At 43.5% G+C, this 27,116-nt stretch overlaps 2 protein-coding genes across 2 annotated transcripts in view; one reads left to right on the top strand and one right to left on the bottom strand.

Moving 5' to 3' along the window:
- CHMP4B (charged multivesicular body protein 4B) overlaps positions 1-27,116 on the top strand; it is a 37,029-nt gene that overhangs the window by 789 nt on the left and 9,124 nt on the right. The gene's annotated exons all lie outside the window — the stretch shown is intronic.
- Positions 23,259-23,516, bottom strand: LOC102535231 (large ribosomal subunit protein eL39-like). Its single transcript, XM_015237880.2, has one exon. It carries the CDS (start codon positions 23,421-23,423, stop codon positions 23,259-23,261), a length of 165 nt encoding a protein of 54 aa, XP_015093366.2. The 5' UTR covers positions 23,424-23,516.

Below are 27,116 nucleotides of genomic sequence, written 5' to 3' on the forward strand. Positions count from 1 at the left end.
GAGCTGTCCGTGGCTTCTCCCCATCCCCCTAACTCAGAATTCTTGAGAAGCCGCCTCGATGGTGAGAAAAGGGCACTGGGAGAGAGGAGACCCCCCTGCATTTGGCTCTGTTTACTTGCTGAGTGAACTTGAGCAAGTTGCTTTTCCTCTTGAGCTTCGTTTTTCCCATCCATAAGCCGGGGTTTGGCCTTCATGAGGCCTAAAGTGCCTTCCAACACTATGATTCACTTCTTGTTGCCTCATAGCGAGGTCTTATCAGAGTTTCACGTAGCACAAGCCTTCACCCCGTGACTCACCGCTTCCCCATCCCTGTGTACCAGAAAGGATTCCATTCCTCGATTGGCTCTGACTCCTCCCCAGTTCCCACTACTGTGGTTCAGGGCGGGGATATTGAACTCTGAGGCACTTCTCTTCCTGTTATATGGCTTTCTGGGCAAGAGCTTTGTATTTTTCTTAAGTGAGGTGAATGTGAAAATGCTTTAATAACTGTAGAAAAACTTAGAAAATTTTGGGGTTTTTTTCTCGTTGTTATGACAATATGATAGTGAACCACAGAGTGAGGTTGGGTTTAGGAGCTGTACAAACAAGTATTTAACTCAGAAGTCTGCAAGTCACTAGCTATGTGACCTTGAGCTAGTGGATTTACCTCTGAAAGGAAGATCATGGATTTACAGTGCCCAGCACATAGTAGGGGTTAAATAGATGTTTTTGCCATTCTAACAGAGCAGAATAACTCATTCTGAGGATGCTTCTTTGCTAATAGTCAACAGATACTCTGGAAATTCTTTTGGGGGCTTATTGCACATGCTGTATTCACAGGGTGAATGAACAAAACACAGCTTCTACCCTAATGAGAGAGAAGACAGGAAAATAAATGAAAATAGTGTCTGGTGGTGAAGAGTGTCAAAAAAAAAATCTGAAGAAGAGTGCTGGGGTGGGAAGGGGTGCCACTTTAGGCAGAGTGGTCAGGGAAGTCCTCTTTAAAAAGGTCAAGTTTGAACCTTGAGACGTTACCAGCTCTGTAGAAATCTAAGGGAGAGGCCTTTCAGACAAACAGCATAGGAAAAGGCCCAGAGGGTGGCCTATTTTAAGAAACAGAAGACTTCTTTTTCTGGAATGTAGCAATTGAAGAGGGGAGTGATATAAAATAAGTGGGTGTGGAGTGGACCTTGAACTTTCTGGTAAAAAGTTTAGATTTTATTCCAAGTGGATGGAAAGCGGTTGGAGAGTGTTACGCATATTCTAATCATTGACATAATTTTAAAAACACCATTTGGCCACTCTTTGGAAAGTAGAACTGTGGAGGGTGAGAGGGAGACTGGTGAGGACAGTTGGAGTCATGCATTTTGTGGCCTGGACTCCTGGAAGTTGTAGCTCTGGAGATGGAGAGCAGGGTTAGATTTTGCTGTCTCTAGCTTTTTTCTTTGATGACTCTTCCTCAGTCAGGATCCTCTGTTGTTCACTGTAATTAGAGTCAGTGTTTTTACGCTGACCGCATTTGGGAATGCTCTGCCCATAGCAGGGTGGAGGAGGGCGTCAGTTTACATCATCTCCCATCTGAGAGGGCAAGTCTCCTGTGGTCTTTTGGTCTGGAGCTAGTTTCCTTTCTGCAGATTTAGAGGTGATTGAATTGGCTTTCAAGAGGCTTGGAGAGAGGCTGCCAGCAGACTGTGGAGCACCGACCAATCTGTTAGTTATAATAACTTTTTGGAAAGCAGTCTGTCTTCTTGAGGTTACCTGAGAGGACACGAGCTACTGCCCTTCTTTTTAGTGTCCTCTGGGGGAACAGTCTTATTTGCTTACAGGGCTAGTGCTATGAGGTGTTAACACTGCAGCATACCATTCATTTAGTCACTTATTGACTCGATACTGTGTTGGAACTTGGAGAATCAGAGATGAAAATACACTGTGCCTGCCCTCCAGGGACTCAGGATTGGAAGAGTGTGTGTGTGTGTGTTTTGAGTTAGTTTGTGTGAGAGAGAGAGAGAGAGAAAGAGAGAAGGGGAGGAGGAGGAGGAAGAGAGGGAGGGAGGGAAGGAAACATACCAGTCAGCGCTGAAACATGATTGTGTAAGCGGGGCTCAGGCTGCAGAGGAGAAGGTTCTTGTGTGGAGGGGAAAGGGCAAAGGCAACTTGGTGGAAGAGGGAGATGTGAAGTGGATCAGCAAGAAGTTTGGGGAGCTCCAAGTGAGAGCATCTCCTGGTAGGAGACTGTGGGGCAGGACAGCAGAAGGATAACACTGGGGTGTGACCTGTAGCCTTTAGACCTCGACCAGGAGGTGGTGAGGAGCCATTTTAAAGCGGAAGAGACAGATGAGCTTGGATTTTTGAAAGAGCACTGCAGCAGCAGCATAAAGGAAGGAGTGTCGACTGACCAGGAAGGGACTAGAGGCAGGGATCCAGTAAGGAATAAGGGTAGAATCTCATGAATTTGAGCTGTAGCTTTGTGTGTGTCTCAGGCAGGTTACTCTGTACGTCAGATTCCTCCCCTATAAATAGGGGTACTAGTATCTACCTTACTGGACTAAATTATGTTATACATACAAAACTCTTAGCAGAATGCCTGCCATATGGTAAGTGATCAATAAATGGTTGCCATTATCATTATTACAAGGAGACTGTTCAGGTGGGAACAAAGGGCTTAGAGTAGAAGCATAGAAAACCAGATGAGAAGTAATACCTATCAGAGACTTTTCTGAAGGGGAATCAGAAGGAGCTTGGTGATTAACTGGAACTGTGGGCATGAGGAAGGAGAGAAAGGAGTTGTCGATTTACACAGACAGTGGGTAGATGGTGATGCCATTAACCAAGTTCGATAACAGAGGAGAAACAATAGTTTATAATTGTGAGTCCTTTGAAGTTTGTAAAACTCCTTTTTCTGTATGAGTCTGAGGCTATCCACTGAGCTTGAGCCCCATGAGGCAGGATGTGATAGTTGTGTTCATCGCTGTGTCCTTCACACCTAGCATGGTGCCTGGCTCAGTAAGTATATATTAAACAAATGCAAACAATCTTGAGAGTATGTTCTGCTATTACCATTGTACAGAGAGGAAAATGAGGTTGGGGAGAGAATTTAACTCAACTCAGAGACCAGTTCTTCTGGTGACTGTGGCCATCTTGTGTTCTGTTTATTATGATGGCTGAAGGCATCATTGTGACCTACATCATCGCTGAGCTCATTAAACACCCACTTGTGCAAGGTGTGGTGCTGAGTCAGGGAAAAAGAAGTGAGACAGGACCAGGCCCTGCCCTGTGAAGTGTGTAGCTAAATGGGGATGCTGTCTTTGTGGCATACACATTGGAAAGATGATAAACTGTCCTTTGGAACAAATCTCTGCAGCTCAAGTAGATTATTTGCATTGGGCATATATGTTCTAGGCAGTTGTTTCAGTTGGGGTGTAGAGTAAAATTTGGATTGCATATATTTCCAGATTTCTTTTCCTTTCCTTTAGTCATGTATTCATCCTTAAGCATGTGGCAGGCTTAGGTCCCATGCTGAGTGCTGGGAGCTTAGTGCTGGGAATATAGAGAAACCAGACACAGGCCCTGCCATCCAAGCTGCTTAAATATTTCCTTTTCTATCAGGCGGAAATAATACTCGTCTCACATGACTGTGGTGAGGATTAGCCAAAATAAATATATGAAAGAGTATGGCACATTGTGGATATTGAGTAAGTATGCTTTTCTTCCTTTTTCTGATAAAATTATCATTGAACAGACTTCTTTGGTTTGGTTGTCAAGTGGAAAAGTTCTTTCACTGAGAACTAGGTGGGAACCAGGATAGCAGTCTAGGTGAACTGACAAATTTCTCTCCAACTTAGGTACCTTTCCAAACAGTGCCCTATTGGTTTTCTCCCTAAAAGATGATCAATTATCAAAGATTCGATTCTTCTTAAGTCATTATAACTAGTTATGAAATATCTACCCTAGGTGGTTCAGATTTTCCTTTTTTCCCATTTTAATAAAGATGAAAACAGGATGTAGAAAGGATCCTATTTTAGTTTAACAAGAGAATTGTGTGAGATTGGGAAATGGAGATGTGGTATCTCACCCTACAATGGTACATTTCTGTTGGATTTATGGATGCAAATCAGTTCATTTACAGGTTAATTTAGGTTCAGTTGAAAGTGATGGATGCAGAGAGGCCAGGTGCTCATGGGAAGTATATCTTCATTAAGTTCTGCTCATTACTGGAGCCAGTGTGGCTCTCTCATGTTTAATAAAGTTGCTCTAAAACATTAGCCTGTGAGAAGGCATCTCAATAAGTTAAATTTATAATGAGCATGGCTTTTTGTTTCTTTGCGATCAAGGTATCAGGATGAAAAGCACAGCAACTAATGGTACATGTGCCAGCAGAATCTCCTGTCCCAGAGGCCAGGGAAGGAAAACCAAAAACCCACTAGGGAACTGAGCAGTTTCCCTAGGGAAAGAGGATTTCCCTTGGTGACGCTTAAGTTTCTTGTTTAAGAATTGGTTGGCCAGATTGGCTTTGGTTTACTTCTTAAGACAGATGGAGTGTCAGAGAGGCCTTATGTGTTGGCTGTCCAAACATGCTAGCGCCTTTGATTCAAATTACAGAATCTTTTTTTGCCCCATTTGGCAGGGAGATTAAATATTTTTAAGTGATTCTAATGTGATTTGAAATTCAAGATAGACTTTGTTTGAAAGCTTAGCTAAATGTGAGGACCTTTGAGCTAGACAGTTTTGCTCAGGGAAATTCTGAGTTGCCCTGAGTCAGGTCTGAGTGTGGAGAGCAAGGTTCTGGAGAACAACCTCTGAAGATGCGTGTGAACCATGCATCTCTGGGGCAGAAAGCCAGGATCTGATTTATTTACAGTGGTCCAGAGCCCTGAGATGGAGCCAAGGCCAACTGGGAGGAGGAGGTAGAGTTCTTGGGGCCTTGAGGAATTCCTTTGGGTAGAAAGGGTTTGTGTTTTGTTCTGTGCCACTGTCTTTAAAAAGTAAGAGAGAGAGGATATCCAAAAACAGCAATACTTTTAGATTGGTCATTTTGAGGATGGATGGTTATATAATTAGAAGGAAAATTTGAGCTTAGTGACAGGAAAAAACAACAGATATATACTGGCCTGTTTTTAAGGTGTTTGCTTTAAGTTAGCAGACATTTGTTGAGTTGCTTCTAGGAAGAAGACAGCATGATGACGTAGGTAGAAGATTCCCAGTTAGAGCGCCAGCTTCACCGCTCATCAGCAATACTATGGCAGTTGTCTTCCCCGAGTCTGTTTCTCTGTCTATAAATGGAGTAATAACAATACTTCTTTGGGTTCTTGTGAGGATATGGAATAAGCTGATGTATCTAAAGTGCCTAGCAGAGTGCCTGGCACAGGGGAAGCACGTAAGTGTTTTCTTGGTTTCCCAGATATAGTCCTCGGCACAATAAGGGATATATAGGTGAATAAGACACTACAAAGGCTCACAGTTCAGTGAAGACAGCACACACATGGCTGAGTAACTGATAAAAGGCAAACAGTGTACAAATGAAGTGTTAGAGGAAAATACAGTAGGAAGAGATTAATTCATCTCTGAGTGGTGGCAGGTTCATCTCATCTGGTCACCCATCCAATGCCCACATTCCCTTTGCAGTATTCCTGCCACGCGATTAACCTCTGATTGAACCCTCTGCTGCTGGGATTTGTATTAGGTGCTCTATCCTGCCATGCTACAGCGTAGTCTGTCTTTGGACAGCTCTAACTATAAAATCACCTTTCTTACTTGGAACTGAGATATGTCTTCCTGTAGTGCCTCCCTCCAGTACAGGTTAGGGTGGTAGCTCTGTAGGGAAGCAGTTTGGGCTTGGTGTTAGAAGGCTTAGGGGCAAATCCCAGATCTGACACTAGACAGTGGTAAACTGTTTTCTTCCATTGGTAAAACAGGTTGTTAATTCTGCCTCTTGGGGCCACAGAGAATGGGTCTAATTCCCCTCTGACAAAACAGATCAAGGAAAGTGGGGCTTATGTCTCAAACTGCATTTCCTTGAGACAGATCTCTGTCCCATTGACTCTTCGTTGCCTGGTATTTCTGTTCTTCCCTTGTTACCCTCCTCTGGATGTGCTTCTGTTCATCAATATTGCTCATATGGTGTGGAGTGGGAAGAGCTGACCACTCTAACGATGCCTGCCAGTGTCTGAGCAGCACAGCCCAGAACACTCAGGACTAACCATTTGTTTAGAAATTAATTTGGTTCTGTGTGCTGTATGGCCCTGATAATCCTATATCACTAGACCTTTTTTTTTTTAAACAATTACACCTTCCTGGGGCCTTTCATTAGTAAAGGAGCTAGCGTCTAGGAACCCCTAAAGTTTGGCCCTTCTTAAGGAGTCTTAGCTGAAGGATTGAATGATTTAAGTTCTTAACAAGAACATCTGACTGGCTTGATTCTCGCATAGCTTCTTTTTTAGCTTTCCCTCCTCCCTCTTCCTTACGTGGCAAAGCTGGCAGGAGGGCTTATTTGCGGGATGCAGGAAAGCTATACATCTTTATGGTCCTGGATGTTTAGCTCAAAAGGTTAGTGGTATGGTATAGCGGACAAGGCTCTGGGTTTAGGATCAGAAGACCCGAGTTCACATTCCATCTCTGCCACTTGCTAGTGAAAGTCTCCTGCATCTGAGCATCGGCTTCTTCAGCTGCAAAAACAGGATACAATATTTACTATACATCTTTGCTACTCGTACAAAGAACGAACAGGTGGATGCCAGAAGGGGAAGGGTGTGAGGCATGAGTGAAATAGGTGAGGGAGATTAAAAGGTGCAAACTTTCATTTATAAAATGAGTCAGGCGGAGGAAAGGTACAGCAGGGTAATATAGTCAGTTATACTGTAATAACTCTGTATAGTGACAGATGATAACTAGACATATCATGGTGGTTGTTTCATCATATATAGAAATATTGAATCACTATGCATGTACCTGGAACTAATATAGTGTTGTAAGTCAATTATACTTCAATTAAAAATACAAAACAACAACAAAAAACTTTGCTACTCAAAGTGAACATTTTGAAATTGTTAGAAATGCAGACTCTCAGGCCCTACCAGACTTACTGAAGCAGAACCTGCATTTTTATGAGATCCCCAGATGGTTTGTATGCACATTAAAGTTTGAGAGACACCTTTCTGCAGTTATTTTGGGGATTACATGAGAACTTGGGCATTTTTCGTATGTCCATGCCAGTATTCTCTCCTGGACACTCAGGGATGCTGTCTCCCTGGTTAATTTGCTCACTCCTTTTGTGGTTCAAAGCTTGACTTCTTATCCAGCTCAGCCTTTTCCCAAATACCTTCAGTAATCTGATGAGGCCACAGAATGAATGGAGGATTCAGTGGAAGTCTGCCTTCCCTTGAAAAAGAACTTGAAGCACATGTCCTGCTGATGGGATAGCAGCCTTCTTCATGAAAGAAGCCAGCCATCTGGATAACTGACAAGCATTCAGTCAAGTTGTCAGTCTTGAGGACCCACTGGTTGTCAGGCACTGGCCACCCTGGTAATAAGGTATGGGTGGTTCCCATCCTCAGGGAGCACCACTGTGTGGTAGGACCAGTTGATGAAGAAAGAATTTCTCCCCAATGAGCTTATGTACAGTGCCATAAGGACCCCAGGTGAAGAGGAGTTAGTCCACCTGGAGTGGGCTAGGAAATGAAACATTTTTAAGTCATATCTTTTTCCTAGAAATTACTTTTCAGTGAGTTCTGATTTCTTGGTTCAGTAGCGTTTTGGCTGTTTGCTGTTTTGTTTATACGGTGCTAGTACTGTTCTGATCCACTGGTCTTCTGCGTCAGGAGGAACAGATGTTCTTTGAGTGCCTGTTCTGTGTTAGGAGCCATCTGAGATACCATGTGGATTTCCAGGCAGTGGAAAAGACACAGCCTGGCCCAGTGGATCCACAGTTGAACAGATATGTGGCTCCTTCAGAGAAAAAAGTTATCACAACTAAATAGCCCATATATTCTCTGACTGGAGTCTTAGAACCATCCTAGGTAAAGTGTTTCTTTCAGGAGCTTATGGATAAAATAAAGCTAGAAAATGTAAGGAGTTTCTTAACTAGGGGAGAGGGAATGAGGTGGGATGATGAAACAGGAAATTCCATCATCAAGCCTGCCCTATTCGACTCTATAAAATGACAGTTTTCTGGATTTTAGGGTGATAGTTTTTGAGCAGAGATTCCTAATTGAGTTAAAACCTAGGAAAGAGTTTTGTTGCCTCTTTTTCACCCTCAAAAAACCAAATGAATAAATAAATAAATAATAAACCAGCGTCTAGCACCAGGTGGCTTAGGATACTTGGCCTAGGGCTTGGCACAGCCTGCTGAGGAAAGTTTCCTCCCATTGAACAATCAGGGCACTTGAATTTGCTCAGAACCAGGAGGCTCTGTGAGTCCCAAAGCAGTTCAGATATTCACCCAATCAGGGTTTCTTGCTGGAGTAGGAGGCCCTGCCTTATGATCCTGCTCTCTGGAGGCCCACTCCCAGTGGGCGATAAACCTTGGACAGCAGTAATTAAATTCCAAAATTGGCCATAAGTGCCAATCACAAAAATACCCTAAATGTAGCTTGGCGGAGATTTGAATTTAGGAGATTTACCCCAGTTTAGGGTTGACGATGACAATGTAATTGTTTGCATTAGTCCTTAAAGGAGTAGACAGCTGCAGGGTGGGTGGGGTGGTGGTGGGGGCTGGGTGTAAACAGTTCATGTTGGGTATATGATACCACCTCAGCTCTAGAGTTACAACAGGAGGTTGCAGAAGTTTTGCTTTCATTTAGCTGTGCTGAGTCAAGAGTAGTATATTTGAGAAAAGAAAAGTAGGGATTTTGAAATGGATTTGGATATTGTGCACTGTTTTGGGACTCTAATGTTGAGATTCCAGTTTTTTTTTTTTGGTCTTAGTGCTGCATAGATAGACATTTGCATTTCATTTCAGACGGCCCATTTTAAAAGAAGGTTGCTAGAAATTTGTACTTCATTCACCAGTTCATTTGATAAGCATATCTTAACTTGAGCTGTGTGCCAGATACTGTGCTGGTTTACTGGGTAAATGCAGATGGAGACAGGTCATTGCCTCCTAGATGCTCTCAGTCTAGCCAGAGTGACAGACAAGTAAACAGATATAATCAGGGTACAGTGTAATCTGTTCTAGATGAATATTCAGACTTGGGAGTATACGATATGCAGTGGAGGGAGTCAGAACAGCTCTGCATGTGCTTATGTTGCTTGAACCTGTGTCTTATTAGTTATTTTGGAGAATAACAAAATGTTAGAGCATTAGGGAACTCGAAATGTATGACTGCTTGAAATTTTGAATTAATAGGAAAAGTTTTGAGAAAGAAAAGCGAGGAACATGGAAATGTATGCAGTACTTTTCAAAAGTGATTTATTTGAATCAGAAGCCCCTTTGGCAGGGACATAAAGATGGATAAATGTTTAACTTAGTTTAGTCATAAAATAATTAGCTTTAGAATATTAAATTTAAAGTACAGCTTATTCTGATAATTATTACAAATTTGCTTTTACAATTGTCTCATTTCCTACAAAAAGAATAAACCTGAGGAGTGGATTCTTTACTATCTGAGCAGGGACTGTAATTTCTTTGTTTGTAATCTGTAGAAGACCTGATACTTGTAAAAGCAAAAATAAGACTTGCACATGTGGGTAGCCTGGCTACTATTCTCTGCAGAGGTTTGAAGAGGAGTTGCTACTTAGATGAGGCCACCTGAAAGGCTCCCCATTTGGGTGAGGAGTTTGATCAGCTCAATGTCCCCAGAGTACATTAGATTAGTTTCTTAATTCTCCATCAGCTGGATCAGTTGTTTTCACCTCTCCAGAGCATTTTCTCCTTTTAGAATCTTGCACAAGGGCAGTAAGTGGTAAGTCTGGAGTTAGAAGATTTGGATGTTGAGTTGTAATGGGCTCTCAAGCCTTCTGCGGCCATGTCCAAAGAGAGACCTGATATCAGCCTGGCATTCAGTTTGTTTCTCTTAGAAGACAGGGCTGGTAGCTGCTGACAGCCCTTCTCATGCTTAGATTTTAGAGGTAATTTTGGAGGTATAAAGGACAAATGGCATTATAGAAACACCTTTTCTTAAGTTATTTTCATCATTCCCCCAAAATTATATTTCAAAGCAAAAAAAAATTTTTCAGGAGAAAAATCTTCAGAAAATGAAAACATTCGCTCCATTTTTGGGAAGTGCCATGCACTTTACAAACCTGATCACGTTTGAGCTTTTCAACACCCCCGTGTTTTATGTGGTATTACTCTCATTCCCCGTTGACCACTACCAATTTAGGCATAAGAAAGCCAGGGTTCAGATTACCTGAGTCACTGGGCTGATTCAGGAAGCCTTGGGCATCCTGGGGTGGGCTGCATCACAGTGGGCCCTAATATCTTGGATGTTCTGTGGGTCCAGGACTCCATAACCTTGAGTGCTTATAACTTACAAAATTTTGTTATTGGAAATTAATTTTTACAATATTCCTTCCACAGTGTGAGCACCTGTTATTCTGCAGGGGAATACTTCACATTTCTGCTGGGGTTTATGGCTTCCCAAACACTTTCACATCCATGATCTTATTTTGAAACTCAGAGAAGCTTTATTAGGTAGATAGGGCAAAATGTGATTTTAACCCATTTTGCAGAGGAGTAAACTAAGGCTTAAAGCAATTAAGTGGTTTCTCTAGGGCCTGAGTCAAGGCTAACCTTCATTAGATTCCAAGTCTAGTGCTTTTCTGCCACATCGTGCACCATCCTGGCTGCCTCTTACTTATGCTCAGTCTTGAAAGGCTCTGTGTCAATAATGGCTATGGGTTGGGTTGAGGAGGACAAGATTGTGGGTTCTTAGAGTGACTAGATCATCTTAAACACAGTGGGACTAGTGCCAGAGAGAAGAAGGAGAGGAGACTGTACGTGTCTGGAATGGTTTGAGAGCCTTTATTCACTGTATTCATTCACTCACGGTCAGCTACAACATCAGCATTGTGCATTTCCCAGCCTAGTTTCCATTTCTTTACTTCAGTAAGCTCCTTTTCTCAGTGGCCTGTAGAGCAGTGTTTCTTCTCAACCTTGGCACTGTTGACATTTTGGACCAGATAATTCTTCGTTGTGGGGAGCTATCCTGAGCATTGCAGGATGGTTAGCAGCACCCTTGGCGTCTACTCACTAGAGATCCATAGCACCTCCTGCCCCGAGTTGTGACAATCAAAAATGTCTCCAAACACTGCCTAATGTCCCTGGGGGACAAAAGCTCCTGCAGTTGAGAACCTAGGGTTGAGAATTCTAGGGCTGGTGAAGCCACACAGGTATAGCTCCAGAGCTTCAGAGGTTGGCCTAAGGGTGAGGAGTGTTAAAGAGCAAAGCTGGGAGGACCTGGTAGAGTGCTTTTAATCCTACCTTTTTGTTGTTCTGCTGAGGAAACCAAGATCTCGAGACAGCTCAGGGCCTCCTGGCTCTGTTTTCTGGGAGTCTGACTAGTACTAGGTGTCAGACCTGAATCTTTCCCACCCAGGACTCCCATCAACCCAGAGGCTCTCAGTCTTTCTAGGCTGGAGGACTCTTATCTAATCCAAAAAATATCCAGCACAATCATATGATAATAGTTGCACTTTTAATACTGATTCATTGAGAAGGTACATAATCCTCTTCAACCAGTATTTATTGAATACCCACTGTTTTGTGCCTCTGTCCTAGGACTGTGTCTGACATGAATGGTAGTAGGTGGTCAAGTGTTGTTTTTATTATTGTGTGAAATATTCATCATTTAGTGCACAGGCAGTGCTGGGTCGGCACATTCACAGAGCAGTGGAGTGATAGCTGTGAACCCCATGGGCTCACAACCATAAGTTGGGAACCAATTGATGCATTATACCAGGAGATTTGAGAGAACAGCAGGCCTGAAACTCCAGGCTTTTCCTGAAACCATGAACTATCGCCACACTCGAGATGGAAATCTCCACACTCTGTGGAAATAAAAAGCCAACAAGCTACCCAGAGTCCTCAGTGCAGCTCTCAACAGCTACACACTGGGGCATTTGTGATAAAAGAAGAGGCATTTGGCTGGAAACAAGCTTTAAGTTCTTAGCATTAGTTGGTAAATGGTGCATGGGTCTAAGGGGAGTTTAAAATAATGGCCTTGAACTTGGGAATCTGTGTTTCCAACGTCTCTCATCTTGAGGCACTCAGCTTCTCTGACGAGCTTCCTTATTTCAGAGGGAAGAGGCAGAGAGGCCAGGCCACACAAATTGTCCTTGAAAGAGAGCCCGCTGCTCTGGGCTTAGGAGCTGGGACTCTGGTTGGCATCCTAGGGTGGGAGCTATTTGTTTCTGTCAGATGATGGTGGAAAAGGAAAACAGTTGTTAGATTAAGTTCCACCCAATTCAGTCAACATTTTGAGTGTCCATTGTGAGAGACTCCATGTGAATGGACTGTATGGGATACAGATGAATGGGGTTTGGGACAAGAAGGGGTTAGGGTCATTCTGGGCAGAGAGGATTGTGGGAGCCAAGGTGCTGAGATTGGCATATGCTGTGTGTGTATGTGGGAGGAGTAGGGGGATTATGGGGTGTGGCTCAGGTGGAATGAGAGGTGGAAAGGTAGGCTGTGGACCAGCAGCCGTCTTCCTGCAGCACCCGGGTGAAGTTTCCCGTTGGTAGGCTTTCTACTCATTATTGCTTGAGGGAATGAAGTGGGTAGAGGGGCTGGTCCCTTATAAGGGAGGACTGGTGGCTTACCACACTTTTTCTCATTACTTCTTCCTGGTTCCCTTCTGCTTTTTCTGGAGCCCAGCACTTCCTGGGCAGCTGGGTCGAGGCAGAATAGCAGCTTTTATCCACTCGGAGAGTATCTCAGTTTACATTCTGAAGGTAAGCAGGCAAATAAATATTTCCTACCTAAACCAGCTTGGCCTAGCCTCATTTATTATATGATTAGATGATTTATTATCAGGTCCTTTGCTGCCTCATAGTGTGCGTTTCATCCCCAGCTGCCTGGCTGGCTCACTTAATTAGCTGTCATCTGTTTTTTTTTTTTTTCTTTTTCTTTCCTTTTTTTGGGGGAAGTGATTAGGTTTTTTTCTTTTCTTTTCTTCCTTCCTTCCTTCCTTCCTTCCTTTCCTTTCCTTTCTTTCCTGTCTTTTTCTTTCTTTCTTTTTAATGGAGATACTGGTGATTGACCCCGGACTCTACCACTGAGCTATACCCTCCCCCTGAGTTGTGATCTTTGAGGTTATTTAATCATTCCTTTATGTTTATCTTTGAGCCAAGAGAGAGCTAGTTATTTCCTTTGGCTAATGACAAGGACCTCTGTTTCTGAGGCCATGCATTTCAAGTTCGGCCTGGATTCTGCTATCCTAGTCACAAATTAAATTATCCTAGTACTCTTTGTTTTCCTCTCTGTGTACTGAGCTCCCAGCCTCCTGTTAGCTTTCCTTTTCCCTAAGTGCTTCCTCCACCCAGGATGCCCAAGCAGAGCCCTAGTACTCAGAGACACTGTGCAGCCCAGCTCTAGCTCTGACCCTGTTCACTGGTATCTTTGGGCAAGTGCCTTCCCAACTGTGGGTCTTTGTTTTCTCAACAATAAAATGAGAAGGATGGAGTCAATGAATGCTAAGATTCCTTCCTGCTCTAACGTTCTCTGAGTCAACAAGTGCCATATTACAGAAATCCTCCAGAGAACCAGGTGTTGCTCCAAGCAGTTTTGCTACGTATAAAGGTGGAGCAGCTCAGCTTTCATTTTGTCTGTTAACAGTTTGGGAACCTCCCTGCTTGTTGTAAAAGTCGAGGGCAGCGACAGACTATTTTGTAGAAGGTGCTGTACATTTTCCATTTTGATTTCCTGGTTCAGAGGCCAGAGCTGAATAATGGTTTTTAGCTGCTCCCCTGGGCCTCCGTCCAGGCGAACGGCACAAATGCCAGAGGGCATCTCTCCTCCTTGGATCAGTAATCTGCCTCTGACTTGACTGCCAGCTTTATGGCAAATGAGAGCTGCAGATTTCTGCTGGGGCTTAGCAGGCTCAAGCCATGCTGAACAAAAGCCCAATACTGACCAGTTAAGCATACTAGGGGTGCTTCCTTGTGGTAAGACTTGACTTCCTCACCAGCCCACCTTTGGAGCCACGGGACTCAGGGGATTTGTCTCCTGTGTAAGGAGAGCAGAGAAAGGAACCATCTACTAGGGGCCTGACTTAAGTCATTTTAATTAAATCTGCTCTTTAGGACGGCAGTTGTGGATGACGCTGGGAGCCTCAGGGAGAGCCATAGACTTCACTGCAAAGGCCTCATGTGCTTAGCGTAAATCCTGGCACCACTATGAGCAGCTAAGCCTCTTAGGAATATGGAAGACATTTACCCACCTGGTTCTAAATTAAGGCCTTTAAAAGCCCTTAAAATCTCGAGTCTGTACTAGTTCCCATTAAAACTGTTCTCTCCCTTTTATTAACCTTCAGACTACATTCTTGTCTCCTAAACAGTTCTGGGAAAATCATACTCCTTTAGAGCTCATCTGTCCTGTATACAGAGGGACATCCCAGGCCCAAAGAGGTTAGGTGACCTGTTAAAAGTGACACAGATCATGAAAGCCAACCTGGGGCTGGAACCCGTAGCTCCTATCTCTTCATTCCAGTGAGTTGTGCCTCACTGCTTCTCAACAAATGCTGTGGTGGCATTTTCCCAACCCTGCCAGAATGGTTTTGAAAATAAAACTAAAGTTGCCATGTAAGAAGGCCAGCTGACAGGAGAGATGGAACAAACAGCTACTATTTTAGAGGGTTGTTTTCTTTTGAGTTATAACTGGCTGTTGGTGGTTTTGCAGACTGGGCTGCATGGAGGATCACAACCCCAGGGTTTTGTTGCTATATTCCTGACCCTCCACATAACCAGGCTGTCTTTCCCTGCCTCGCAGGATCCTCCTGTGCAAGGAATCAGAATAAGTCCATTTTACAGGACTCTAGAGGACTAGGAAGTCTATAAAGAGACTTGGGAAAGAGTTCATATATAAATAGCGATTTTTGGTGTTTCTTGATTTTTTTTCCTTTTTATTGAAGTGTAACTTATTTATGGTAAAGCAGACAAATCTTAAGTGTACAGTTTAGTGAATTTTTACAAGCGCATACAAGCATGTAACCACCACCCAGATCGAGATACTGAGCACTTTCAGCACTCCAGCAGTCTTGATGATTTTTATAGTAGCTCAGAACTTGAGAAGAGAGCAGGATTTGTTTACTCTGGCCCATTTAAGAATCTCAGAGGCCATTATATTTCCCTTCTGTTACTCTCAACATATGTTTCCTAAACACCTAGTAGTGTAGGGCTCTGTGCTGGGAGTACAGAAATGAGTAAGTGTGTCCTCTGTCTTGGCTCTCAGCGCATCAGGGATTGTGACTAGGATCCAAGGGAGAAAGACAAGGGCTATGAAAGGCAGCTTGGAGGAGAGAGTCTGCCTCTTGCTGAGAGAGGAGAGGTTGTGTGTATTTATGTAGACATAGAATTTTCCTGATTCCCTCCCACTGTTTATAAATATAGGAAAGGGGCCAGATTATGGACTTTCAGTCCCTTCTCAGCCAGTTGTTTGCATTCTCAGGCCAGGCTGGGAACTTGGAGAGGTGGAGGCCCAGCTGAAAATCCACAGCATGGGGTTTGCTCAGCTTTCCTTCTCTGCTGGGAAGCAGGAGAGAACTCAGGCAGTATAGTGGGGAGCAAAGCCGAGAGGCACTCCCCCCTCCACTTGTTTGGCCTCCAGGCTCTTAGGAGCTGACTTCCCTTCTCTCTTGGGTTTTAAAATTCATAAGCCCACAGGTCTTCTGTGAGTTAATTTTGGCCTGAATTTCTCTGCCCCCTTTGGTTGCATAGTTAAATCATAGAATTTTCTGTGTCTTAAATGAAAACAGACCCAAGAATGACTTTTCTGATCTTTTTTCATGTGTGAGAAACAAGTTTTGGGGTTTTGTTTTAATTACTAATAAAGGAGGGGAGAAGGCCATTCCAAAGTAGATGCAAGATGATCCCTTTCTTTAAAGAATCTCCTGAAGTAGTGAAGACCAGTACCCGAGACAAGGTCAACGTGAAGGGATAACACTCAAGGACATCTGAACATGCAGTTATATCTTAGTCCATGTTCAGACAGTAGTTAGGAAAGAAAGAGGGATAGACAGCTCAGTCTGGCTGAATTTTGTTCAGGTTCTGATGAGTTACTGTGTCTTGGAAATATAAGAGACTTAGCTCATCTGGATCTGCCATTATTAGCATGTCTGTTCAAAAGCTTTTCAAAGAACACAAATAGAGAATTACTATCACTTTCTGTATTACATTCTCAGGAGGTTGGAGCCAGGAACTGGTTCCTTCTTTCCTTTCTCATTGACCCTAGGAGTTAGACCAGTGGGGGTCTTGTGATGGCATAAACAGAGTGGGGTCTGACAAGGGTAAAAATCTCATTAGAGCTCTCTCTCAGAGTTGTCAGGGTCTCAGGCTGTTGCTGGGGTTTTCAGTCCATTGAGGTAGTTTAAAAACTTTTTTAGCAGCCGTACATGGTTCAAATAAACTCATATGTGGAAAAGCAATGAATGCAGGTCCTTGGGTAGTTTAAATCCTTCTGGCTTGGTAGAAAATGTTTAGTTGTTTGAAAAACCTCTGAAACATTTTCTCTAAGCCCAGGGGTCCTTGAAAACCACTGGCTGAGACAGAGTGATTGGCCAGACTGTAGGCATTGCTTCCTCCTCATTCATTTAACTGACACGTAGGCTTGAGTACCTCATCTATACCAGAGACTGTCTGCCGGAGGTTCACTGGGCTGTCTAGGGGGATATCAGTTACAGCACAGTGTTAGTGTTTTCGGGCAGCCTTCCCCAAGGGCTGGTGCAGGAGCACGCAGGTCCTAGCCTGGTCTGGGGGAGTGGAGTAATCAAGAAGCTGCTGCCTGGACAGCCCAGTGGAGCTAGCGAGATGAATTATGAGAAGGGTTTTTGGGAAGAGCTAGAAGCCTGAGGAGGCTGTAGAGAATGAAGTCAGTATGGGGTTTTCTGGGCAAGGGAGTGAAATGTTAAGGTCTGTGTTTAGAAAGACCACAGATGACAAGTGGAAAAGGGATGGGAGGGGGCAACCCTAACCCCTTCACACACACACACACACACACACACACGCACGCACGCACGCACCCAGGTCCCATGGCCCAACCCCCAACCTAGTGAGCAAGCACCCAGCACACACCCAGCTGATCTCACACAAAGCCCTACCCTGGATATGATCCTCTTGCTCTTGGGTCTTCTTTGCTCTAGCTGCTGGGAGGGGCCTTCCTTCCCTCAGGGTGTTGAGGAACTAGGAGCTGCGACTTAGGCTGATGATCTCTGTGTGGGCAAAGTCTCTTCTAACCCTGAAGAAGGGAGAGGCTAAAGTTGCCTTCCATGTTGCATCCTTGATCCACGTCTACCAGAATTGGGAGGGGTGGCAAATGGCTATGGGGGAGGAGGTGGGAATTGCTAACCACCTGGCTCCTCAGTCAGGGAGAGTGAGTGTAGAAATGAAGCAAGAAACCTGACTTTAGCCAAACTCCCACCTTATCTCCCTGACCTAGGTGGCTGGCAGGGTGCATGTAGGGGAAGAAATCGCCCTGTCCTCTTGAGATGCTCTTTAACTCTAATCCCTCCTTTTGCCCTGAGCTCCTCAGAACTCAGAACTTTACTATATGCATCTCCCTACCATGAGACAGGATCTGTGACTGGGAAGAAAAAGGAAGAGGGAGGTTCTCACCCTGGGAGGTAAGGTCACCTTATGTCATCCAAACCAGGCACTAAGAGTCGAAGAGGGTGCCATTATAATTACTGTGGTTCATCAGATATAAACAGACTGTCCCAGAAAAACCAGGTATATGGTCACCCTACTGAGAACTTGGGGTAACCCAGCTCATACACACACACACACACACACACACAAATTGCTGAGGGCAGAGAGTAGCTAGAAGGAAATGTCAATTCTGTTGTTATCTTCCTGGAGGCAGTAAGATCTGTGCAGAGGCTGTTGCAGTCGTAAAGACGTGGAGGAAGTTCGGGGTAGCAGGGTTGGGAGATGGAAATAGCAAGAAAGTTGATCTATAGAACTTGGTGGACCAATCAAGAACTCCTGATATATCCAAGAGGTCCTGGCTGTGGGAATATCTGTCTCCTTTTGCTCTAGCTCCCACATTTAACTCTTTGGGGGATCCTTTTGAAAATCCAGTTAAGTGCCTCAGAAAACTACACATACAGTACATGTGAAATTGCACATGTTGTATTAGGGATTCCAGAACCCAGATTGAGAATCCCTGCTCCTGCTTCTCTTGTTTTCCTGTTCTACATCATTTCTTGAATTAGCCAGTTTGTTTTTAGTTGCAGTTGAAGGGGAACTTACTGACTCACATGAATGTGGGAAAGGGCAGGGTGGAGCTGGTCTCTCTCCGCATGTTACTTACTGACTTCTTTGTGAGTCTGGGCCATGTCTGCAGGCTGCTCTGGCTTACAGCTTTGAATCCTGGAGGTAAAAGAATTGATATCTCCTGCCCTTATTTCTGTCCTCTGGAATCTCTAGCAGATTCCAGAAAACAAATCTGATTGTCTGCTTGGGCCATGTGTTCATGACTAGACCAATCACCGTAATGGAGGAGGGGGCTGTTCTGCAGCCCAGCTTGCATCACAAGCCTCCTCCACCCCTATGGGCAGGGAGGCAGGGTCTGTTTGCAAAGGCTGGGGTTTGAGGGGGTTGGTTCTTAGGAGAACAACTGCCCCTGCACTTTTCTCCTCCTCCCTGGTAGAGCTCACTGCTGCTGCTCATCTGTTCTTTCCCAGCCCCAGGAGAGCTTATGGAGACGACTGGAGACCTGGGTTCTGGTCTGAGGTCCACCCCTCCACCAGGCTTGTTCAGCAGGGATTTACTGAGCACCTATGCCATGCCTGAACCTCCCTGGACCTCAATTTTCTCATCTGTACAAACAAGGTTGGGTTTATTCCCCAAGAGTGTGTTTGTGCAGCAAACCATCCCTCACTGAGCACCTACTATGTACCAAAGATACTGAGTAGAGATACAGTCCCTCCTCCTAGGAACTTACATTCTAGTTAAATTACTGGTGGTGTGAAAGTGGAGATATTCAATAGGGTTCCAGGACTCTGAGGTTCTGTGCCCCCATTTTTTGTGGACCAAGGCAAGACTGTCTTTTCACAGAAAGGCACTAGCTTCCTCTGGCCCCTCTTGCCCTCCATCCCTTGCTGCTATTTGTCTCTACAACCCTCTTATCAAGTGTCTCTGATTCTAAAAGGAGAAAAAGCTGGTTTGGTTTTCTGTCTTACTTTGGAGAAACCCTAAAAAGTGTTTTCTGCTGGCATTTCCCTCTTCCCCCACCTCACTTCCCCACCAAAGATCCCAGCCCCCAGACCTTTGTTGTCATCTCAGTTGCCGGAGTGCTCTCGTGCTTGCTCAGGCAGAAGGGGGCTCTTTTTGGCACAGATTCAGCTGGAAGCAGAGGAAGAAAAGCCAGTTGGGAAAGAAACATTTCATCCCAGCCTGAGAACGGAAACCACGTTCTGCTTCCCCTCTGTGCCAGCCAAGAACCTGATCACCCTGAGTAAGCCCGCTGAGAGCATCCATCCTGAGACCTGCCGGGTATGATGAGGAGCTCAGTCAATGCCTTCACTTCCTGGTGGGACCAGACCACAGTTCCAGTGCTGGGCTTAGTTAAGTTGTTCTTAGTAGATGTTTGCTGTTTTAAATATAACTGACTTTTCATAGCTACAGGTGGGGAAGAAATTGGCAGTTTTATTTGTTACTTTTTTGTTTCGATTAGATAATCATGTAAATGGTACATGATTTAAAAAGTGCCTTTCCTGCCCCAGCTGTTCAGTGCCCCTCCATGAGGCAGCCAGTTAAAAGGCCCAGAGATGGTCTCTGTAAATTAAAAACACATACCTGTATATTCTCCTGACACATATGCAGAAAGGGCAGTGATTAGGTTACTTTTGAATCCCGTGCTCTTTAGAGTTTTTTAAGAAGTTATTTAGATTTGATCCACCCAGAAGTCCATGAACTTCTTTGTCTTCATGGATTTAGAGAATATTAATTCAAGTGTCAGGTACTAATTTGAATTTTGAAGTTCACAGCTCCACAGCAAGACTTGGTGAGAATGATTTTTCCTTCCTGCTTCACCATTTCTCCCCTGAGTCACTAGTCTCTGTGAGAAATAGCATCTCAATCACCTGGTTGCCTCTGCCAGGAGCCTGGAAGTTGTTCCTGACTCCCTCTCCATTTCCTTCCTCTGCTCATTCAAACAATGATATAGCCCCATGGAGCCTTCTCTCCAGGTGTAAGTTCATTTTCTTCTGGTCAGCCCCTCTGCTGTGGCCTTAGGTCTCTCCCTTAAACCCAAACCCCTTGGATTATTGTAGTAGTTGCCAGCCCTTTCTCCCCACAGCAGCTAGAGAGATCTTTCTGAATGCAAATCTGATCACATTCTTGGCCTGCTTAGAATCTTTTAGTGTCTTCCCTCTAACCCTGGCATGAAGTCCAGAGCAGCTCCTTGATAAGACAAGCCTGTTGTTGAATTTCTCTCTTGGGCTTTTACCTTTCTTTGCTCCCTCCCTCATTCTCTCTTGCCTCTCTGTTCCTCCTGACTGGGATGTGTCCCTCTTAACTATCTCTTACCATTCTTCAAGACGTGTGATAACTCCAAAAGTTAGGTTCTTCTCCTTTGGGCTCCCACAGTGCCCTGTGTTTATCTCTCATCATATCACTTTGTCCATCTGTCTGCTGGTTTGTGAGCTTCTTCAGCCTTGGGGCTGTATCATTTTTGTTCGTGCTTCCGTGGCAAAGTGTGAACAAAATGTTATTCCTGGTATAGTAGAAGGAGTATGAATTTGGGTCGTACAAGGTATTTGTCATTCTAAGTTGTCAGAATTATTGGCATGAAGTTGTTCATAATATTCCCTTCTTTTCCTTTTCGTATCAGTGGAATCTGTAATGATGTCGCATGTATCATTCCTGATATTAGAAGTTCAATATTTTCCTTCATAAAGAACCAGATTTTTATTTCATTGACTTCTGTTATTTGTTTTCTGTTTTATTTTTTACTTATTTAAAAAATTTGTTGAGATATAATTGGCATATAACATTGTTATGTGTGTGTGTGTGTATATATATATATATATATGATCATTACAATAAGTGGTGATCCAATAAATGATCACTACAGTAAGTCTAGTTTACGTCTCTCTATATTCTGTTTTATTTATTTTCACTTTGATCTTCATTGCCTTTCTTCTGCTTACTTTTGGTTTCATTTTTTCGTCTTCTAGTTTCTTAGGGTAGAAACTGAGGACACCGATTTGAGGTTTTTCTTCTTTTCTAATATAGGCATTTAGTGCTATAAAGTTTCCCCTAAGTGCTGCTTTCTCACAAATCTTGATATGTGTTTTCATTTCATTCAGTTCTAAAGATTTTGTAGTTTCTCATTGTATTTCTTTTTTGATCTATGGGTTATTTAGCAATATGTTATTTAGTTTCCAAATATTTGGAAATTTTCCAGAGATCTTCTGTTTATGATATATCATTTAATTTTATTGTGGTCAGACAACACACTTGGTATGACTGGAAGCCTTTTAAAATTTAGTAAGACTAGTATTATGGCTCAAAATATGGTCCATCTTGGTAGATGTTCGTATACACATGAACAGAATGAGTATTCTGTTGGTAGTGGAGTGTTTTATAAATGTCAGGACAAGGTTGTTGATTTTGTGCTGTTCAAGGCTTCAGTATCCTTACTGACGATTCTCTACTCATTCTATCAGTTATATTGATAAGGGTATTGAAATCTGACTGTAATTGTAGATTTGTCTATTTATCTTTGCAGTTCTATACATTTTTGCTTCTTGTATTTTAAAACTCTGTTATTAGGTATATAAATATTTACACTCTCATTTCTCTTCTCCTGGCATACGTGCTTTTTTTGTCATATGTTTGCTTTTACATATGTTATAAACCCAACAGTACATTTTTTTTTAAAAGAGGTTGAAATAATTAAAGAGTCTTACATGTTTAGCCAAGTATTTATCCTTCGTGGTGTTCATACCTCTGTGTAGAGCTATATCCATTTGGTATCATTTCCTTCTGCCTAAAGGACTTTCTTTAAAATATGTTGTATGGATCTGCTAGTGCTGAATTCTTTCACCTATTCCTTGCCTGACAAAATCTTTATTTTGCCTTTGTTTTTAAAAGATTTCACTGTGTTTAGAATTCTAGGTTGACATGGTTTATTTCCTTTTGGTACTTAAAAAATAGTGCTCTACCGTCTTCTTACTAGCGTTGTTTCTTATGTGAAATCTCTGTCATTCTTCTCTTTGTTGCTTTGTATGTCATGTGTATTTTTTTTCTTTGGCTGTTTTTATGATTTTATCACTGGTTTTGAGCAATTTTGCAATAGTGTGCTTTGGTATAGTTTTCTTCATGTTTCTTATGCTCAGGGTTTGTTGAACTTCTTGGATCTGTGGGGGTTTGCGTTTTAGCAAATTGGAAAAATTTTGGCCATTAATTCGTGAACTGTTTGTTCATTTGCCGTCTCCTTTGAGGACTCCAGTTACACTTACATAGGCTGCTTGCAGTTATCTCACAGCACATTGATGCTCTTCTCATTTTAAAAATTATTTTTTTTACTATGTTTCATTTGGGGTAGTTTCTATTGCCCTGTCTTCAAGTTTACGAGGCTTTTCTTCTGCAATGTCAATCTGCTGTTAGTCCCATCCAATAATTTTAATGTCTAGAAAACTCAATTTGAGTTTTTAAAAAAAAGTGTTATAACTATATAGGTTCATATATTGTTAGAGCTGGAGGAAGATCTTGGAACTAAGCCATTCTTTTTTTTGGAAGTGGGGTTTGTTGCTGTTGTTCCTTTTTAAAAATTTGTTTTTGTTTTTTTAGGGGTAGGTAATTAGGTTTATTTAGTAATTTTTTAATGGAAGTACTGGAGATTGAACCCAGGACCTCGTGCATGCTAAGCATGTGCTTTTATCACTGAGCTAAAGCCTCCTGCCCTGATCCGTTCTTATGTTCTTTTTTTTTTCCAACAGAAGTCTCACATATTTAATACTAAACTAGAGCACTAGTGCAGAAACACTGACACAAAGAGAAAAATCATTTTCCCAATTAAACACATCCAGCCATTCAGATAGTAGTGATGTTTTCAGAGTGATATGGTAGAACCCAAGTACCTTGACACAGCATAAATACGTGTGCCGCCTCATATGCAGGGCTCCTTATGGACCCAGCTTGGTTTTTCTCCAATGTCTTCTCTTGGAATTGTACCTGATTTTGTTACCAGTTTTCATTCGAATCCATAGGGGAATGGGATGAGTCTGCTTTTGTTTCTTGGCCAGGAGTTGCATGATCTTGTGAGAAGCCATGGCGAGGAGCAAATTCATCCTCACATAGGATGGCAGAGAAGAGAAGAGAGTCCATTCTTCTTACATTCTTGATGAGGATTCTGAGGCCCTAAGAAATCAGAGTCCTTGCCAAGTGATGTGATTTGGTCATGGCAGAGTTAGATTTAGAAGCTGAATCCAGGAACACAAAATCTGTGTTACAGGTTCTGTTTAGTCAGAAGTCTCCCCAGGAACAGTGGAAGGAACACTGTCCCAGTGGCAGGGCACCTGGATTCTTCCTTGGCCATTATGTCTATAACCATGTGGCCTTGAGCAAGTTGTTGAGCCGTTGTGGCTTCAGTTGCATGTCTTTAAATTGGGCGTAACTGTAACTGCCTAAAGGCAAGGGATTGTCCTCTAGAACTAAGATTGATGTCAGATGTTACGGGTGATCAGGTGTAAGGTGGTGAGCAGCCGTAGGTGCTGCAGTGAATTGGAGAGTTTGTGCCCCTTCTAAGAGGATAACTACTACTTAACTCTACTCAGTTGTTGCCAGACAGCAACGTGGGCTCAGTATTGCCAGATAATCTGCATTTTCAAAAGGAAGCCAAAAATCTGGATTTTCGTCTGAAATATGTAACATCCAGATTTACACATTAAGACATGGGACAACTAAGACAAATATTTGAGCTGTATGGGTGTTCAGTTTTAGCCTCTGATAGCTGTTTAAATGAAATTCTATGACCTGGTTGCCACACAGGAAAGAACCTTGCCTCACCTCCCAGGACACAGGCCGTCTGACTGTGGCCCTTGATCACCAAGGGCAGATCACTTTCCTTCCTGGGATCCTTATTCCCCCAGCCTGGCCCTGAGTTGCCCTTATCACAAAGAGGTACTTCCTGGATGCCTCCTGTTTCTGGGAAGTGAAACACCTTCTCTTCCTACCCAAATTGAACCTAGCTACAGCAGAGCTGTGGGAAGCCATCAGCTGCCCTTCCAAGGAAAGGAGGAGGCAGCCACACAGGCCTTTGCACTATTCCCTTGGGTGAGCCTGACTCCTCTTGGCTATTTTCTCTTCCTCCTTATGGTCCAGGCCACTCCTACTGGCCCACTCTGAAACAGTCTGCTGTTTACTCTGAGTCTCTGTTACCTCTCTCCAGCTGTAGTCACAGCGGAGGTCCCAGGCTCACTGTCCCTTAAACAAGCCCATAGACCTTTGGTTTTAAAGTTCTAGGCATCCCAGTAGGGGTTAACACAGAAGAAGGTGGGTAAGTGACAGAAGTTTGGGAAACTTTATCAAGTTCTTGTAGCTGTGGTCCCTAGGACTTCTAGAATATAGAGGGAAGGTCATTTTAGGTCTTGGAAAAGATCTTGAGGCCATTACAGGATAAGAGGACAGAGGGCCCAGCCCACTGGCCTTAGAAGAAATGACAGGGCAACGCTGGGCATTCTGGAGTGCCCTCTCTCCCTATCTCAGTGCTGTTAGGGCCACAGAATGTAGGTTCCACCCTTGAGGAGCTTGTGGTATAGGAAAGACATAGGGCAGGCATGAGGAAAGAAGACATTTATTTATTCTTTAAAACAGAAAAAAACAAAAAACACTTCACCACAAACTCCCAAACTATGTAGAATTGTCATCCCAAACTCAGAGAGCCTGGTAAAATGCTTAGAATTTATCATGTGTACCTTAGCCAATTTAAAATCCACTAGAAATTGTTTTTTAGTCAGAGGCTTTTATTGCCTACCCTGATGGATTACTAATTAGTCAGGGGTTTCTGGGCAGGCTGAGCTGCCCCTTGGATGCCTTTGGTGCCAGACTGCTAGCTTTTAGAATCAGTTGGGTGGAGAGGCACAGAGGCTCTCAGATCCCCACGGTTAGGCAGAAGCAGGCCAGCTGGTGCAGGGTAAAGATTCCTCTGTAAAAACTTGCCCTTTGCAGATAGGCAACCTGGCATTGATCCAGGCCTGTCACTGCCTGATTGTATGACTTGGGCAGGTGATAAACTCCCTGTGCCTCAATTTCCCTATCTGTCAAATGGGACACTAATAGTACCTACCACATTGGGTTGTTACGGGGGGCCGGTGAGCGTGTAAAGCACAAGTCATGGTGCCTGGCACCTAGGAAGCTCTTCATAAGTGTTAACTGCTGTTACATCTCTTTACTGTGCCACAGCTGTACACCCTTTCTTGGAGAGACTCACTGGGCTGAGGGGGGGACAGGAAGATCCAAAACGCCCCAGAGAGAATGTCGGACACAGGCAAGGAGTTGGGGGGGATGCAGAAGGGGAAATAAATGGGCAAGATGGAGAGAATGCTCATATTTTATCGAGTATTTTTGAAGAGATTATCATTCTCATTCATCCTTGGGGTGGCTGTTTCACTCCCATCTTCTATTTGATGAAGAGGTGAAATGACTTACCCTAGACCTGTGTCTAGGCCAGGATTCTGACACCAAGCCCCATGCTGTTTTCTCTGTGCCCCAGTGCTGGTACAAGTCAGCCAGGACCAAAGTTGATGAAGCTTGTGTTGGCTAAATAATCAGGGTGGTTTTAAATTGTTTTTTTCCCAAGCTGTTTTTTTTTGGTGGGGTAGGGTGGCAGGGAGTGGTAGTGGCCCTGGTTCTCTTTGTGTTAAAATAGGCTCTGAGAAGTCTGGCAGTTAATACCAGTGACCAACATTTATTAAACATGAATGTATGTCTGGCCAAAGGCCAGGAGCTTCACATACATGTCTCATTTTAATCCTCACAATAACTATGAGGTGAGTATTATTATTATCTGAGGATTAGCGGGGTTAAGTAATTTGCTTAGGGTTTACTTGATAGTGGAGCTGAAACTTACAGCTGGACACCTGGACTCCCTAAATGACCATTGTAATTTGATGCAACCCAGCATTTCCTAAGCTTATTTGAACGTGTCTTATCTTGCCTTTACCTTCCTTTTGCAGAACATACTTTCTATGTACTGCTTAAATGATTTTGGAGCAGTTTGCTATTCTGTTCGTATGTTAATTGGGGGGCTTATTTCTTTTATTTTAGTCCATAAGCAACAGATAAGGGGCTTCTTTCTTTCTCTCTAGAATTTTCCCTTGCAGCGAGTACTGTACTTCCTGTGTATTTGCTGATGAAGTCAGCAGGGTTTCAGACTCTACTTTCCTGGTCATACACAAGTACTTATTTTACCACCGCTGAATGGAGTACATTAGCTCCAGGCCACGGAGAGCAAATTAGGGGAACTGGGAGATACATCACAGAGAATGAGGCTGCTCTGAAAAATGCTGTCTGCACCTCTAGCCTGAACTCTCCAGCTGTGTGGGAATAACTCCAGCAGTGTCAGGAACAGCATTCCAAGGCTTTTGAAAGATGAGGCACTCTTTTCTGCAGGTGAGCTTGGGACACTGTCTGAGTGACAATGAACACAAAACCGCCTCCATCTAGGCTTAAAGGTGCATTTTGGTTTCAGAGACCTTTCTGTAGGTTCCTGCCACCTTTATACAGAGTAGAGAAACTAGAGTCCGGCCCTGTGCCCGTCTTCTGACTGCAGGCAGGATCAACAGCACCCATTTGGGGAAGGTACTCTGGAACTAGGCAGACCAGCACTTCTTTTCTATTAGTTTTTCTTTTTCTTCTAACTGGAGATTTAGGAAGCATATTGGGTAGCATTCCAGTTCTTTAGTGCGTCAGCATGAGCTTTTAAGTGGGGTTTGCGAAAGTCGGGGTTTGTAAAAGTCAAAGTTTGGAGATTGGAGAAAGAA

The sequence above is a fragment of the Vicugna pacos genome, chromosome 19 (genome assembly GCF_048564905.1).
Source record: "Vicugna pacos chromosome 19, VicPac4, whole genome shotgun sequence".
Lineage (NCBI taxonomy): Eukaryota > Metazoa > Chordata > Mammalia > Artiodactyla > Camelidae > Vicugna > Vicugna pacos.

Coding starts and splice junctions, on each gene's coding strand:
- LOC102535231 (XM_015237880.2), bottom strand. CDS start 23,423: ATGAATTTGCTCCTCGCCATGGCTTCTCACAAGATCATGCAACTCCTG.